The sequence below is a fragment of the Macrobrachium rosenbergii genome, chromosome 20 (assembly GCF_040412425.1).
Source record: "Macrobrachium rosenbergii isolate ZJJX-2024 chromosome 20, ASM4041242v1, whole genome shotgun sequence".
Lineage (NCBI taxonomy): Eukaryota > Metazoa > Arthropoda > Malacostraca > Decapoda > Palaemonidae > Macrobrachium > Macrobrachium rosenbergii.
In genome coordinates this window covers 20,720,001-20,736,287 of record NC_089760.1, presented here as the reverse complement: position 1 = coordinate 20,736,287, position 16,287 = coordinate 20,720,001, and the positions used below count along the sequence as shown (strand labels likewise).

The 16,287-nt window shown below is 38.5% G+C and overlaps 1 protein-coding gene across 8 annotated transcripts in view; it reads right to left on the bottom strand.

The window, feature by feature from the left end:
- Lmpt (Limpet) overlaps positions 1 to 16,287 on the bottom strand; it is a 586,877-nt gene that overhangs the window by 366,056 nt on the left and 204,534 nt on the right. For 2 of the 8 annotated variants that reach the window (XM_067122162.1, XM_067122163.1), the window contains exon 2: positions 10,499 to 12,029. The exons of the other annotated variants lie outside the window; for them this stretch is intronic. In XM_067122162.1, the coding sequence (XP_066978263.1) occupies positions 10,499 to 11,586 (1,088 nt within the window). In that variant the 5' untranslated portion in view covers positions 11,587 to 12,029. The remainder of the gene's footprint in view (positions 1 to 10,498; positions 12,030 to 16,287) is intronic. 8 annotated transcript variants of the gene reach the window in all.

The window sequence follows — 16,287 nt, the reverse complement described above, 5'->3', positions numbered from 1 at the left end:
CACGGCGAGCAAGAGAGAGTATTTCTTCGCAACGCTAAATCACACTGAGAAATATGCAAGCGTAATATTGAGGAGACAATATCAAGGACATTAATCAAACAAATTTAGGACAGAGATGTTTCGTGGAAGGCTAAAAATTAAAATGAAAAAAAAAAAAGAAAAGAAAAGATATAAAAACTTAAAATCTACACACATACGAAATTTACATACTTTTTATCCCAAAAAGAAATACACCTAGAAGCAAAAGTACCATTCAAAAGGAATAAATAACACCAATAATGAAACAAAATGCTTCGTCTTATTTCCATTCATAAAAAAATTAGTAGCCTGTAAAAATAAAAGCAAACTAAGGTGTATGAAAACCCAAAGCTCTATGGAACAAATTAAAATGTAACCAAACAAATCCTCATCATTCTTTACACAGGAATATCCATACAACGTGCTTCTTACACCTCCACTGCATCATCAATCGCTCGTCCCGGTATAGACGTCACAAAAGGCATTGTTTTGTGGATAAGCTGTTTCCGGAAGTGCCAAACACGTGCGTGAAATTGCAACAACCGTATATTCATAAATGCGTCCTTGGCATATCTTTCACAAGGGACAACACAATGCTTCGTTGCAGAACTGAAAACGTCACTGAGGTGGCAATTTGCTTTAATGAGAGCGCAAGGTTTCATTTGATGTAAAATGTCCAAATCTACTTCCCTGGCTTCTTTCATTGTGTAATTAAAAATTTTCTTTTTTAACTGAAACATTTTAGCGTGAGAATTCGCTGAGCTAAGGCAAAGATATTTTTCATGGATACGGTAATGGTATGTATGTATAATCCCACTAAATAAATTATCACCGTCCTGGCCGAATTTCTGAATGTGAAAATCATTTCAATTCAGATTGTTTGATCTACTCTGAAATGACGTTCACTGGCCTTTCCCCTTAGGATTAATTTGACAACGATGCAGTTTGAGGTTAGATTTGCTACATCAAAACACAAAAATCAAGGTCTGGTGAGATCATAAGAAAGTAAACTTCAAGAAGACGTAGGTAAAATTCATCCTCGCTTGCTCTAGTTACAGGCGCTGTCACACATACACCTCCTGAAGTAATTTATAGAGAAGCTTTGGCTAAGCAGGCAATATTTGTGGTAAAACTGAAGTCATACACCTTCACTGACATCGGTTTAATGAGCAAGCGTGACTCGATATCTATCACTTGCTGCAAAGTTTGATGGAGAGATGCCAGCAGATGCCAGAAGAGACACTCATGTGACACCTTCCTAACGATTCGATGGCGCCATCAGACATAAAAGAATTTGTGCCTATCTCCCAACCATGCAGGAAGAGGTGTGATGGAAAGGTAAGACAGGCATAAACACTGATCGTCAGACAGATTATCTCCCTTCATGTACACCTAAGCATCGTACTTGTGTGTTTCAAGTATGACTTAGGTTTTTTCAACATTGTACGATGTATGGTAGGCAAGTAAGCATAACAGACACACTGAACACCACACCTATGCATAATGGTTCACCTTTATTCCAAGTGTGGCATAGATCCCTTAACCCATTTAGGGGGTTTGTTGACGTGGCAGGCATGCAAACACACTGAAGGTTACACAGATGAGATGGCAATCTCCCTTTTATTTATACATATACATGATTGTCCATCCTATTCTAAGTGTGGCTTAGATCCCTACAGCCATGTTGGTGTGGTAAAGGTTAAGTATATCTTAGTTTAACCAGACCACTGAGCTGATTAACAGTCTCCTACGGCTGGCCCGAAGGATTAGATTTATTTTACGTGGCTAAGAACCAACTGGTTGTCTAGCAACGGGACCTACAACTTATTGTGGAATCCGAACCACATTATGACGAGAAATGAATTTCTATTACCAGAAATAAATTCCTCTAATTCTTCATTGGCCGGTCGGAGAGTCGAACGGTGGGCCAACAGCGTGCTAACCGAGCTCCACCCACCCCTCCAATGAAGAACTTGTTGGTGTGGTGACAGAGTAAGCATGACAGACACACAATGATGTCCAGATGGACGGATGATCTTTCCTCATGTACCCCTACCCATGATGGTCTACCTCGGTGCCAGTTTGATTGAAACCCATTAGACTCAGTGCGAATTGCATAGACAAGAAAAATATGACATATATACTCACGGTTAAAGAGACAGATTAATTGGCACCTAGGATAATAACCTCCCTTCATGTAAATCAATACACGATGGTCTAGCTTTGTACTGTGAATGACTGAACTCCCTTCAACCGTGTGGGAGTTTTAGGAGAGGTTGTGATGGCGTCGTAAGTTTGACAGTTAAACTGACGTCCAGGCAGCCGTCCACTACCACCATGCACGTCTGCTATTCTGCCTTTGTACCAAGTTTGACTGACATCCCAATAAATGTGTGGGAACTGCGATGACAAGGTAAGCATGACACCATACAATGACTGATAGACAGACAGACAGACAGTAAAACGGAGGGGAAAACTATCATCCTCGCCGACGACTTCGTCGATAAGGGACTACTAAGCTGGGGCTAGTGAGCATTGTACTATTCAAACAATAGGTATCCAATTAAAGATAACTGAAAATATCTTAATAAAGAATATGAAATGAAACCTTTAAATCATACAAAAAAACAAAACAGTTGAGGGAATAAAGCAATTGTGTAAAAATATGAAATTGGAAAAACGAGTAAAATACTTAAAAACTTTAAAGTTACTCATAATATAATTCATAAACAAGACTTTCCTGCCCCCAGAATATTATGAAAGACTATCTGCGTGGAAAAAAACCCAAGCAACGAGTGAATCTTCATCGTGTGACAAAGGTGTCAAAAACGACGGTCACTGCCACCATATCCGAAATATCTAAGGGATCTGAAGGCTACTAGACCTCAAAAATAATAATTATAAAACAATATAAGCAAGTAAAAAACTCAAAACGGTTATGAAATAACACGATATTTATCATGGAGGAAGTCAACGTGAAAGTAACTATTCCGTAAGAACTATCAATCATCAAACATTAACAGTAAAATTTTCAAAGTAAATGTTAAAACAAAGGACCAAAACTATTATCTGAGTCACAGCAAGTATAACCAGAGCTTCCAAGAGGTAAACAGTTATGTGACTTCCTAGCAACAGAAGGGATAAACTTACTCAGGTTACGCAACCCTGTCACATTTTCTTCCATTTGAGGGCGCGCACGAACAATTTATTGTGCGGGTCCTGTTAAACAGTTTATACATATTTATTTTGGTGAAGCAATCGAGATTTCGTTTCAAAACACTAAAATGACGCTAACCAGTGACAGATTTCAAGTCTCGATTTTACGTAAATGAACGGGAAAATCCTGTCTTTTTAAACGTTAAATGTTCTGGTAACCAGTATTGTGAGAGCTGCTGTCAATAACATGTTGAATTTGGTAATTCTGTTTCGAAGTTTCTATTAAAGAATATTTTACCCAAAAACAAACAGTGGAATTCTCTTCTCTCTTTGCATTTTCATTAACAGTTTTGGTATAGTGGCTGATGCCTGGTTTGGGAGCCAAGTTCACCGTAAGAAAATATAAAATATCTGTTACTATAATTACAAATGTAACATAAATATGAATATATTAAGAAGTACTGCTTTTTCTCAAGCTTTAACCACACATCTGACACAAACGCCGCTCATCTCGTAAACAGCAGGCAGAAACTATTTCAGGACGCCATATACTTGAGCAGCGCGTCGTCTTATGCTTTAGATATATAAAACTGGCCTTCATCAACTTCCTGCTAGTCATTTAATCTTGCACTCTATAACAAAATCTCACGAACTCGATATAACATTTTATCTATTAAATCTACTGTATAACTAAGTGCCAACATATTTTTAGTTTTCTATAAAAGAAAACTATTGTGCCGGTTTTGTCTGTCCGTCCGCACTTTTTTCTATCCGCCCTCAGATCTAAAAACTACAGAGGCTAGAGGGCTACAAATTGGTATGCTGATAATCCAAACTCCAATCATCAAACATACCGAATTGCAGCCCTCTAGCCGGAGTAGTTTTTATTTTATTAAAGTTTAAAGTTATACCCATAAAGGTACGTCTGGTAACGAACGGGCGGTGGTTAAAGTTTCACGGACAGCAGCTTGTACAGCATTATACCGAAAACACCAAAAGATAGATCTATTTTCGGTGGCCTTGACTGTACGCTGTAGCGGCTGTACAGAAAACTCGATCAGCGCATTTTTTACTTGTTGTTTATAGACATCAGTATAATGTGCGTGAATGCATACAACATACAAACATAAACCCACCAAGGATACACCAGGAAATCACTGAAATTATACAAAAGGCATACAAACAGCGCTTCGTCGTCTTATTAGCAGAATGATAAGGCCACGATATAAAACGTCTTACTTGTTTTGTTGTAGATATCAGATGAAGTGTCTGCTTTTATTACCATAAACGTTTAGAAAATTAACTGACATGTCGGCAGAACAAAAGGGAACTTTTCACTCAGCAGGTAACACGCTTTTGTTTGTCGCTACTTAACTGCAAGTTATTATTCAATTTTTGCCCCAAATTGTTCTCCCAATACTACCAACCTTGTCGTACTGAATTAAAGTGATAAACAATATAGGCAAATTGACGAGAAACAAAAGAAAACCTCATCCAGGCTGCAAACTTTTGTTCAGCTACACGAAGCAGGATTAAATGCAAAAGAGAGCATCTACTATTCTCAGTTCAATTACAGCAGAGGTCAACATGAATCAGCCAAGAATTCCTTAGCCCTTGCAGCCATTGTGCAACATCTACTTCCTTTACCATTTCTAGAATGCTCTTTGCATTTTACTGATTGATGACCTTTTGTCTGCTTGTAAAATCTCTTTCCCCATCATTAGCCCTAAAAACTGTTGCTGTTTAGCAGGGAGTGGATCAGAAAATGAATTTTTACCTCGATGGCGAGTTGAATAACCTTAAACCTCAAGTCTGAATTAAGAAATTTCCATATGAATTAGTAAGGTAGCGGGGGCGCAGGGGTTTGCCATTGTCAAAAAGTGACCGTTTAAGCTAACGCATAATTAACATTTTCAAGGCTTGCATCTACTATGTTTGCTTTATGGCGTGGAGGGATGGCCTACAAATGCATACCAAGTCAAGAGACTAAAAAACTTGATTACTGCTGGTTGAAAACATTTTTGGGTTACACAGTATCTCCAATTGACGTTTGTGGAGATCACCAACAGGGCAACGTGTGACTTCCTATGTACACACACACACACACACACACACACACACACGGCGATATACTAAGAGGGAAGAGTTCAATACTAAAACAAAATTATTGGGAAAAAAGTGCCCAGAATAAAGTCTCTGGAAAAGGGTCTGAGAGGTCTGTAAGTGCAGGTTAGAGGATAAAAGTTACGTGCACATTATGAGCAGTGATGTGCAATAGCGCCATAATAGTATCAGTCTTTCTTCTATCTTTACCTTACAACCATCATAAGGCGTTGGACTCGATTTCTTTAGCTACGAAAAGAACTGATAAAATGATGACATAAGAGATGAAAGAAACACCCCAGCCTTTATCACTTGAGGCCGTTTTGGTACATAGCTTACTCTCATATACATCAACGCTGCCACGGTATTTGGACGACTGTAACTTTTCCCTCATCGGTCCGCGGTGTTCGCATCCTTTGCCGTGGCTTTGGCTAAGAACTTGTATTATGTCCGATTCGTATAATTAAACAAAAACTTCGATATAATTAATTAGAAGAGAATTTTTATACATGGCGTCTCAACTAGAAAAATTCCAATGGAATTATCTTTGATGGGTAATAAAGAGTTATTCACAAAATTATATTATATACATATATATATATATATATATATATATATATATATATATATATATATATATATATATATATATATATATATATATATATATATATATATATAAATCCGAACTTTATATAGTACTGAACTCTTGAAAAGAAATCGTGCGATACCACGTTCTTCCAATATATTTTCTATGGTCTAAAATGAAAGTGAAGTTTAATGCAGCCCCTACCTCTGCCCCAATTACCCACGTCGTACTCTGTAATCAACTTACATCCATGTAATAGCCAGTGACATGCGGGAAATTTGTTAAGTCATCCAACGACCATCAAAAGGAAAAGGCATTTCCCTCAAATTAAATCTATCATCGCATAAAAAGAGGAATGAGTTACCATACGTGACATACGGAAAAATAAGCTTGAACTTAACCCCATAAAATGAAACTGAAATCTATACACAAGAGGCTATTTTTCATAAAAATATTTCATTCTGTAAAAACGTCATTCAGGACAAAGGTCTTACCGTAATGGAGAAACCTACAGCCTTAAGAAGAGTGATCAGCCTTACCTGAAAAGATCAGAAGAACAAGTACATTAGTGTTGGTTTTCAACATATAATGGAAATAAGTCATCAAAATAATACTTGAAACATAAACGACTCAAAATCCCTCTTAAAACGAGTGGTTTTCTGAAACTTTTCGTGCGCACTGCCTTTAACTGACCCACTTTGCTGGCATTACGCGCCTTGCAGTGACCCATTTTCGATCACATTACCTTTCTGGGATCAGCTGCAGGCTACTATGCACTGATTTTCATGATAAAAATGCTAACCCTGTGCAAGTGCCTACACACGGTCACAAAGGAAGCTTATCACTGCAAATTTAATAATCAGTCATTCATGCTTTGATCATCTGCAATAAAATGTTTCAATAAGGCCATTTTGCATTAAAAAAAATACCTAGTGATGAACTGTTTGTGACATTTTTTTGAAGTTGTATCCGTTATAGTACGAAAATTATTAGATTCCGTCTTATTTAAAGCCAGAAAGTACAGCGACAAGAAAGCAGATCTCTAGTTAGTGTAATTATCCCAAAACTTATCGTTACTTATTAATGTGAACGGAATTAATTAATATACTAGCTTTAGGCGTCTTGGAAAAAGTGAGAAGTGTAATCAGACGAAAATATTAATGAGAGAGAGAGAGAGAGAGAGAGAGAGAGAGAGAGAGAGAGAGAGAGAGAGAGAGGGGGTTATTTCCACTACTTGATATTAAAAGTACCCAAATCTAACGGGAGAGAGTTCTACGGAAGACAAGTCTATGTACCATGGGTGTAACCATTTTTCGGTATTAGATGTGATATTTCTAATGATAATGTGTTTCGAGACCAATTACAGATGCCAGTCATTGGAAAATATTGCTGTTATCATAAACACTAATCCGGGTGAGACGATACAAATAGCCAAACTGACTTTTTTTTGCTAAATATACAAATCAGCTGTCAATACATTGGAAATGGAGCACACACTAACGTCACCTGGCAAGAATCGTATAGCATCATGTGTCAGGGAAAAGGAACGAAAATCAGTTTGACGGAGCACAGAAGAAGGTAGCATCCCGGCTCTTGATTTGTTAAATTAATGCATGAATGAATATGTAGGATTTAGGCCAAAGACCAAGGGCTGGGACCTTTGAGGTCATCCAGAGCTAAAACGGAAGTTGACGGTAGAAAGGACTGAAAGGTGTAACAAGAGGAAAACCTCGCAGCTGCACTACGAATGAAGTGTTAGGAGAGGGTGGAAAGTAAGATGGAAGAAAGGGAATACGAGAGGAGGTACAGCAAAAGAAATGAGAGGGGTTGCAGCTAGGGGCCGAAGGGACGCTGCATAGAACCTTAAGTAAAGCCTACAATGCACCGCATGACGGCACTACCACCCCTAAGAGGCTGTTAAATTAATGTACCGATTTGATAACAGAGTACTAACTACACTTACTTAAAATGAGATGTAACCGATTATAATTTGGTTTGATATGGAGTACTTAATTAGTCTTCGAAGTGTTGCTTTGCACCACTCAAAGTAAGCGACAGTAAACATAATGAAATATCCGGACTTGGGGTGTGGTTTCAGCTGGAACATAAAGCTGGACAAAAGAAATCCGCCAAAGGAAATGAAACCCATAAGAGAAGACACACCTCCTGTGAATTATGGTGGGTTAAATAAATTAAAGATATCCAATAATGTATGGTATCTATAACCACCTTCGAGAACGGAAGTTTGCTCTTAGAGCGACCACAGACGTACTTGTACGTGACATCAAATTTAAGAGAATAGAATATAAAGTTTGTGCGACATTTTCATTACAATTGTGTTTTTGTCATACAAATATTCAAGCAAAACACCAGACAGGCCATGAACTTGCAAAGCACGCTTCCTCAGAGAGGGAAAAAGATACCGTACCATAAAAATGACATACTAAACTAAGAACTGACGTTTAAAGAGGGCGGATAAAATGTCATTAGACCCTATAGTCAAAAGACTATAACTTTCGATCTTTTGTACTGAGTAGGTTCTGGAGCATGACTAGAGTGAAGCGACCTCCTACCTAACAATATTAAATCAGACACTAATCTCAGATGTCACAGGACCCTTTAGCTTTAGCGTAAATCAAAGTCACATCGACTATGCGAAAGCTAATACGTAGGAGGTAACCTTTGATGACATTAATACCAAATCGTTCGAAATAAAAGAAAACTAGTTTATATCAAAGTGCACGAGACCAATTCAAATGATGCTAGAGATCATCAAGCGGGTGAACTGATGACGAAGGACAGCTATTTCAACGTAATGAGATTAAATATTAATAATACCACAGGAAACGCTGACAGACGAACCAGAACTGAAACGATTAAACGGAATAAGAGCAAAAGACATTCAGATTGAGGAGATGCGCTTAGCTTCATGGTCGATAATTATTTTTCGCTAATGACAGCACGTGAGCTCTCTGTGAACGGCGAAGAGCAATACTGAGAGATGAGGGGAAAAATTAGTGACAGAAATAGGTTCCTATTATTCATTTGAGTTACTAAAATTTTCATGAGGAAAACATCAAAATGAAGGAAATACAATATAAAGAGATAGAAGAAAAACTCATGTCGATGAAGGTGGCTTTGAAAATTATAACTAATGCACTCATCATAACGAGAGACATAAAGAGTACGAGGGATACAAAGCAAGGCTTAAAGTAAGACATCATAAAGCCATTTCTAAAGAAGAGTATTATTTAGAGAAAAAAAAAACTCAATTGATGATCAGTAACAATATTTAAAAAATTAGCTCAAAAAGTCAATTACAAGAACGAAAAGGTATTCGCAGGCACTTCAATAGCCCTCCACACTTCTGTTCCATTGTATTCGTGATTTGGGAATGTCATGCAGTACAAAACCAAAACGGGATACTTAAATATAGTACAGTACCTTTAAACTCAATGGTAACTGTTTCCTTGCCTGTGTATCCTCAGACTGTTTAAGTTTTTCAAGACGTTTTATTTATATTTACAGGTAAATTTTAATTCTAATTCTCTCATAAGTTACAAATCCTAGACTAAAATTCCTTTAAATTAATAATAAACATGTACACATGTGAGTCTGTATTAATTCGAGTTCCATTTAGGCAGTGCATACTGTCTCCATTTAAGCAGCACATCCTAACTGATAAATTCCTATTAAGCTATAAATCTCAACTCAAAATCTGACACCCGTTATCTTCTATTTGTTCTTGGAAGCAACCCCGATGGAGCCATACCAGAAGGGTCCGTTAATCTTTCCGTCTTGCATTGACGAACTGCATATTCATTTAAGTGTCCTAAATGTAATGGCACGTGCGCTGGCTCCACTCGTTCCTTATTGAAGTCAAAAGAATGCCAAACCACGTGGGGCGCATCAGTCAAACTTGACATCCCTCCTTCTATTCTGTCCAATTCAGAAACGCCAGCTCATGCCAACTGATGTAAATGGTACCATCATTCAGGGGAGACTTTAGAGAATAAAAAAAAAAACCAGAACAGTGGCCGACTTAGCACGCTTCCAAGTCAGTCCTCATACAGTGAAAGAAAGAGAATCGTTCAGTAACTTACCACAATTAGAATTTATAGATGTATTTCTCTCCCGAACAAATTAATACATAACTGTATTTGGTAATCTTCCATCTTTTCCTTCTTCCTTTTCTTAGTTCTTTCTATGTTCAAGATACAGTTGCCATTAATAAGATGTCAGTTTTACTTACCGTCATTAGATTTACTCATATCAAGCAAATATTTTTCACAACCTACAAGACTTTCCTTCGACATGCATAAGGGCATAAGTAATTCACACAAAACAACGCACGTTAATTTTTCTTAGTATAGACATCATAATTCGATATTAAGAGATGATAAAAAGAGAATCTCAATGGCCAGTGGAACGAGTGCATCAATAATTCTTTTTTGTATAACAGTTGAACAATTATTACATAATTTAGGCAAACTAGATTATTCAAATGTTTTAGAAGAGAATCAGTGAAGGACCTGTCAGTAAAATTCTTACATAAATTACCATGAATCACAGATCAATTCCCGAATGAAATTCTCATATCTAATAAATAATGTAATAATTAATGAAACCTACCTGTGTTTAGCAACAGTATCGGTGGAATGGAATAATTGCCATCCTTCCTCTATTCTGTAAGGAAGGACTCTAGGAATGGACGTTCCTCTCTTTTCCTTCCCTTCATTCTGCCCTTCTTCGGTACCGCTCGCCCCTCCCCCTCCACCTGGTCCCTTTCCTCCCCCTTCCTCCCCCGAGGTCGACTCCTTAGTGTCGTCCTCAGACGACACTCGGATTTTCGGTCGACATCCCGAGTGCCGCTGCGGACGTGAGGTCGACGAGCCGTCTTCGTCAGTAGTATCACTGACGGAGGATGAGCTCTCAGATCGACTGGTCGTCGGGCTGAGGGAAGGGCTCGAGGCGCTCGGAGACGGACTGGGGCTACTGGAGGGGCGTGGCGAGTGCAAAGGATCCTGATGCTGAAGGAGTTTCGATCCCCTCGGGGATGAAGAGGGCGGAGATATGGAATTAGGGATGTTGAAGGAGTGCGTTCGAGATTTCGGGTGCGTCGTGTGTGGGATGGGGTGATGCTGATGCGAGAAAGAGTTGGTCCTCGGCACGGGGAGGTGGCGATTTTGTGAAGATGGCGATGATAATGGTGGTGGTCCTACAGGTGCCGCTAATGATGATGATGAGGACAGTGATGACGCCTCGTGTCCCTTCGGGAAACGCGACGGCGAAGTTGATGATGACGTCAGATGACGGTGATGTGATGACGACGGGGAGGAGGAGGAGGACGGGCTCTCGTGTTGCCTGGAGGAGGAGGAGGAAGAAAACGAGGGGCTCGACCTGCGAGACAAAGTAGGACTCGGGGAGGGCTTGCGACTCCCCCTCGGGGAATGGGACGTGACGAAAGATGAGAACGGTGACAAAGTGGCGGCCAGAGACGATGCAATGGCCGACGTTATCTGGTGACCCCCTTCGCCCTTCTTGCTATCTTTCTCTTTCCCCTTCCCCGCTTTATCCTTGTCTTTCTCTTTCTCCTTTTCCTTATTATCGCCATCATCGTCTTTCTTCTCGCGGAAACTGTCGGTTTTACGGCGGAAAGCGAAGTTGCGGTCTTTACTAAAACTAACTTGAGACCGTAACGGTTTCATCTTACTTGGCATCGACGCCCACTCCGGGCCGGCTCCTCCTTCCTCTCCTCCTCCTCCTCCTCCTTCTTCGTCGTCGTGACCTCGGGCGAGCAGAAGCGGCAGCAGCAGCAGCAGCGGCAGCAGAAGCAGCTATCAACCTCGTCGGTGTCCCGGGTCATGGTGCTGCCATACCCTGACCTCAGTGCCACGTTAATTGACCCCATACATCAACATGCGCTCGATGCCCTCATTGTCAACGGAGATAGAGAGACAGTGCCAACACCATAATAATCCATTTGATTTTCACCAAACAAACATCTTTTTTGTTTTCTCAGTCTGACAAAAATGGGACATACAGATAGAATCAGAGCATTAAATACAATTGCAAAGCAACAATAGTCTTCATTTCGTTCCAGGTGAATAATAACATAATAGAACTGCTCCTAGTTGAGGTATTATCACGAATTTACTATTCTCTGCAAAGGAGAGGTCAAAATTTCTTAATAAAGAATTATATTACTACATTATGTTCAAATACTCAACATGCATTTGTAATACGACATCAAATACAGTTATAACTTCTGCAAAGACCTTTCATGACATTCAGTATAGTATCTCCAAAAACTTTGCATGTCAAACGAAACCTAAGGTAGAGGAAAGGAATAAAGCGATTTGAATTTTTAAAAATTAAAGTGTTAAGAAGTGTAAAAATGCATAGAGTAAAGGACGGTCAACAAAAACATGAGACCCTTATTTGCATAATATCTGCAACTACAAATTACAGAGCACGTACGTACATAAACTGTGTAAATATAAATCTTCAACAAAAAAGAACATTGTAAGTCATAGTTTTATGTGTACACAGACATAAATATACATATAAATCATTTATACATACAGTATATATATATATATATATATATATATATATATATATATATATATATATATATATATAGTATATATATATATATAATATACAGTATATATATATATATATATATATATATATATATATATATATATGTATATATATATATATATATATATATATATATATATATATATATATATATATGACAGCGTCTTGATGTAAACAAATAGCACGAGATGCATCGGCGTTAATAAATCAACAATATATGACAACGACACATATCAATGAAGCTCATCAACTCAACCATGAAAATCATTCGTCATGAATGAGACATGCGACCTACATTCTCTCTCTCTCTCTCTCTCTCTCTCTCTCTCTCTCTATCTCTCATCATCTATTATTATTGCTCGACTTCAAAGTTCCTGACCACTCTAAAAATAGTCGCGTTGTCAACCTATCTCTCTTTCTTGGTTATCATATTGGTACTTCGAGGCAAAACCTTTTTGAAATGTAAGAGAACCCTTTTAAACTATCATTCTTTTTAATAATTGGGGATCCCATTTTCTCCTCAAAGAGGGCATTTTCCCAATTTTTAAAAATATGTCCGGTTCCGTGCTACTGTCTCAAAGACATCGATCTACCTAGTCTACTGACTTTTTTTCAGCATTAAGATCACGATTTATTTTTAATGGTATTTTACATTGGAATAAAGCTCTTCCTTGGGCGAGTCGGTACAGTTGTGGCCTTGCACTTGTTAGGCCAGAGTTCGACTCTCCGGCCGGCTAATGAAGAGTTAGAGGAATTTATTTCTGGCGATAGAAATTCATTTCTCGCTGTAATGTGGTACGGATTCCACAACAAGCTGTAGGTCCCGTTGCTAAGTAACCAATTGGTTCTTAGCAACGTTAAATAAGTCTAATCCTTCGGGCCACCCCTAGGAGAGCTGTTAATCAGCTTAGTGGTCTGGTAAAACTAAGGTATACTTTTACATTGGAATATTTTACTAGAAAAAAGTCTCCTTAGCTTCGGTACATGAATTCATTTGCATCTTTAAAAAGAAAGTTTGTGCGACAGCTGAGTAAAGAACGGTGAAAGATTCACTGTAAGAATCAGGGGAAACGAAACCTCTAAGAGAATCTCCATAGCTTGGTAAAAAAGGGAAGGAAACAATCATCAAGTGTCCAGTCCAAGGAAGACAGCCTGCCACAAATTAAAAGTGAGAAGGTGGTGGAGGCAAAGCGGATCTACACAGGAGGAGAGGACTTGGCAAATGCCAAGATGAACGAAACACCTCATTTTAAGCGTTAATCGACTGCTCCATTTCATTAAGAACCCGATAATCTACTCTCAACGAGTTAATGATTCTCGTCAACAAGCAAAGTTACCACAATCCACAAGAAAACAAAGCCTTCTAGGGGACTAAAAATTTATGGAAGGATTTCTCTCTCTCTCTCTCTCTCTCTCTCTCTCTCTCTCTCTCTCTCTCTCTCTCTCTCTCTCTCTCTCTCTCTCTCATCCTCACAAACATGCACCTTCTTATTTGCTGTTGTGGAGCTGGTTTCTCTCTCTATCATATACATTCTCTTTTCATCTGCTGCAGTAAATCTAGTTAATTGCATCTACCATTTTCTTACGCAAAAACGTACACACAAAATCTCTCTCCTCTCTCTCTCTCTCATCCAAACAAACTTGCACCATCTCATTTGCTGTTGTGGTGCTGGTTCCTTGCATCAGACTCTCTCTCTCGCTCTCTCTCTCTCTCTCTCTCTCTCTCTCTCTCTCTCTCTCTCTCTCAATGTTAAACAGGATTCCGAAAATTACACATAAAATTACCATTTATGAGATAATCAAACAATGTTGTGAGTGTGCTTGGCAATTACGCAAGAAATGCGGATCAATTCATGGCACGCAAACACGCATTCTAATAGCTTTAAACTTTACCAGGATATCCTGAAATTCAAATTAAGGTAACGGACTGAAGTGCAGTCTAAACAGGAAACGCTTTCCCGCAAGCGCTTTGGATGATCATCTTGAACGAAGCCACTTTAAGAGCGTTAGGCGGATGCAGTACAGTCGTAACTTATCATTTTGCAAACAGGTACTTGTTTAGCACTAATAATATCCCACCAGGACATGCAGACAGGCGAGAGAGAGAGAGAGAGAGAGAGAGAGAGAGAGAGAGAGAGAGAGAGAGAGAGAGAGAGAGAGAGAGAGAGAATATTACAGATAGACAGACAAAGAAAGAGAGGGGGAAAGTGAATATCCTAACAAGCTACAAAAAGAGAGAGAGAGAGAGAGAGAGAGAGAGAGAGAGAGAGAGAGAGAGAGAGAGAGAAATAACGAAAGTGTCTTGACTATAATCAAAGCAAACAAGGAATCCATTCACCAAAATGGAGACTTACACTAGTCCCAGGCACTCTTCTATCATGGCCGAGGAGGCAGGCCACATTCCTGGAGCATGCTATTAATAATATTTTGCCTTCCTAGAAGTTAACTTACAATTCTTCACTACCCGATTTTCCAACGTCTAAAAAATTCTTAGTAGTAAGCATGACTACTGTGTGACTTTAGTTAGGGGGTTTACGCTTCACTTCCAATTACAAATTCAACTAGTAAAAAGTGAGAATATATACAGCACTTTCAGAAGATCGTAAATACTGTATACGTAATAATAATAATAATAATAATAATAATAATAATAATAATAATAAAAGTAGTAGTAGTAGTAGTAGTAGTAGTAGTAGTAGTAGTAGTAGTAGTAGTAGTAGTAGTAAATAACTTTTCAGCAAGATTTTCTCGTTAAAATTTATGTGGATAAGAATAAAAATCCTTCATTCATTACAAATTCATCCTCCACTTCTTCCAACAGGTTCAAACCGTTTCAAAACACAATGATATATTTTACGGTCAAGGCTTCCAAACGACTCATGCACTTATACTCATCTTCAATGCTTCTCTTGCCATGCACTTCGCATGCACAAATCATACTCGTCCTTATGGTATGTAAATCAACGTATCTGCTCTGCATCAATTCGGTTTCCATTTCTTTTAATACTCCTAAATTCTGAAAAGATACCAGTTTCTTAACCTAAGTACTTTCTCTTCATATCGGAAGTCAACAAACATCTCCAGGGACCTAATACCCCACCAAATATCATCACTCAGCAATCTGTCTCTTGATTGGGAAGTTAAGCGCCAACCCCTCTATTCGTAAACTATCAACAGAAAATACAAATTAAGAAATCTTATAAACCTATTCCAAGTTATCCATCATCCCGAGTATATTCCTTTTTCATCATAAACATCTGGCAAATTATAGTCACTAAAGAAATTCTCGGCCTTCTGCATACTACTTCGGAAGTCTGAAGACGTCTTAAAGGCTACATTTTTTCTGGTGTGCAACGCATTACTGCTTCTCAAGAACATTTCTTGTGTCAGCAATCATTCCGAAAAATTGCTACATATTTTTCAGAATGAAGCTTTACATTCATTAGAAGCGTTTTCAAGATAATGGGGTGGCATATCGTCTGTTGATATCAATACCATTACTGCTTGTAAGGTGTACACAACAGTGCAGAACTACCGAAAACACTCTCGCCTTGCTCTCCAAGCTTCAAAAAAATAAAAATAAATAAATAAATGAATAATAGCCTCGTGTGAACTAAGTACACAAATATCTTTGGGAACACGACCATACAGCTTTATAGAGGCATTACAAACTCTTTAGTATATGAGTGTCTGCTTGAAACTCCAAGCAGAATGTCACAAAATGCAGAATTATTGAAAGGCCTCTGACATTGGGCAGAGTGACATCTGGCACTCCACAAAAGTATAAAAGATAACGCACTGTATAATGAGAA